Raw genomic sequence first — 1,579 nt, 5'->3', positions numbered from 1 at the left:
GCCTAACCCCAACCCTAGAGTTGAGGGATTCATCAGAGGTGGGAATGCTAAAACAATAGTTGTTTGCTGGACAAACATCTGGAGAACTGGTTTATGGTGGAAGGAAGCTCTAAAAATATAGTCTGCAGCTTCAAGAAAGTATAGGAAAGGGTATAGTGTCTCTGCGTTAGTCAAAATGGGGGCTTTATAGGGTGAAAGCCAAATCTTACAATGACTCTTGACAAGGTGGAAGGGACTGAATGCCATTCTAAACTGTTTTTTGATTAAACCAACATTGCAACACCCTGCCCAGTCCCACTATTCATTGATACAGCATGTCTCTGCAGTTTTCCAAGCCCTAACCTTAAGCATATTTTGACCACTTGCAGCAGCAAGTTCCACCTAGCTGTGTAACGTGTGTAACGTGTGTAACATGTGTAACGTGTGTAACGTGTGTAATCTATAACAGTAGTTTTCTGTTAAGGTTAAGATGTTGGTTGTCCCCCTCTCCCCCCAAAAAGCAAATCAACATTCAAACCAGGGGGCAATGGGAAAAATGAGCCAATCTTGTTGCACTGACACATGTACACAGAAGTAGGTTCCACATGTGTAGTGGTATGCATTGTAGTAAACATCTAGGTAATTAAGTTGTTTTTTGTTTTGCAAATTAGCATGCAATTTCTGCACTTTATCACTAATGAGATAAACCTAGAGTTGATCATTGCAGGTTTGATCACTGACCAAATGGCACTCAGTCATTACTAAAGCCATAAGGTTGTGTTACTTTTCAAACTTAACTACAGGAAAGTTGTAATAAATACTGATAATATGAAGCTTACACTTTTGAACGGGAACAGCTGAATCCCACAAGCCACACTACTCTATTCTGAGATCATGAGAAGAGCATGTTTTCCATGTAAATGTTTACAGTTGCACTGTTAAATACTTTATCAGCTAAACGGTTAAACAAATCTCACCTTATGTCTTCAGAAACATGTGGTTGGAAATCATCTGGTAATTGTTGGCGGCACTTTGGACAGGATGTCCGTCCTGCATCAAGGCTGTTCTTAATACATGTTAAGCAATAGATGTGATTGCATGGCAGTCCCACTGTTTCCTGAGGCTCTCTCATGCACACCCCACACTCAAGGCCAAACCTTCAGGAAGATGCAACCAACAATCAAATTAGCTTAAGTGCAAATAAAGAAAAAGGCTGCGGGAAGTGGAGGTTCTGGGGGTACTGCAGCACCCCTGTTGTAAAGTTTAGTACACCCAACTTTAAGGTCTTTCCAATGGCTTTGCTAAAGAACATCCTTCAATATTTCATATAATATCATAATAAACTCTGCTAATAGTCAGACAGCCTTACCTGAAAAGCTGATTAGTTGCCTCCTGTTTGCAGGACTTCAGGACTTTAACTACAGCTTCAAAACCTTTTGTAGATTTTACATCCGAGTTTTCCTGCAGAACCTTAGAAGGACAAAATGATACACAATACTATAATGATGAACATTATGTTGTTACAAATTTTTTTGTTAGCAGAACATCATTTAAAACAAGATACAGTGGGATGCAAAAGTTTGGGCAACCTTGTTAATAG

The 1,579-nt window shown here is 39.6% G+C and overlaps 1 protein-coding gene across 1 annotated transcript in view; it reads right to left on the bottom strand.

Annotated features, from left to right (window-relative positions):
• LOC102299989 (E3 ubiquitin-protein ligase rnf213-alpha) overlaps nucleotides 1–1,579 on the bottom strand; it is a gene marked incomplete in the record, with an annotated part of 62,702 nt that overhangs the window by 15,374 nt on the left and 45,749 nt on the right. The window contains 2 exon segments of the mRNA XM_042214902.1: nucleotides 957–1,136; nucleotides 1,349–1,449. Of these exon segments, the coding sequence (XP_042070836.1) occupies nucleotides 957–1,136; nucleotides 1,349–1,449 (281 nt within the window).

This window comes from Haplochromis burtoni, unplaced genomic scaffold (assembly GCF_018398535.1).
Source record: "Haplochromis burtoni strain Fernald_Lab_line unplaced genomic scaffold, NCSU_Asbu1 Contig_625, whole genome shotgun sequence".
NCBI classification, from domain to species: Eukaryota; Metazoa; Chordata; class Actinopteri; order Cichliformes; family Cichlidae; genus Haplochromis; species Haplochromis burtoni.
Note: the sequence above shows the minus strand (reverse complement) of the source record. Positions and strands in the feature narration are given on the sequence as shown.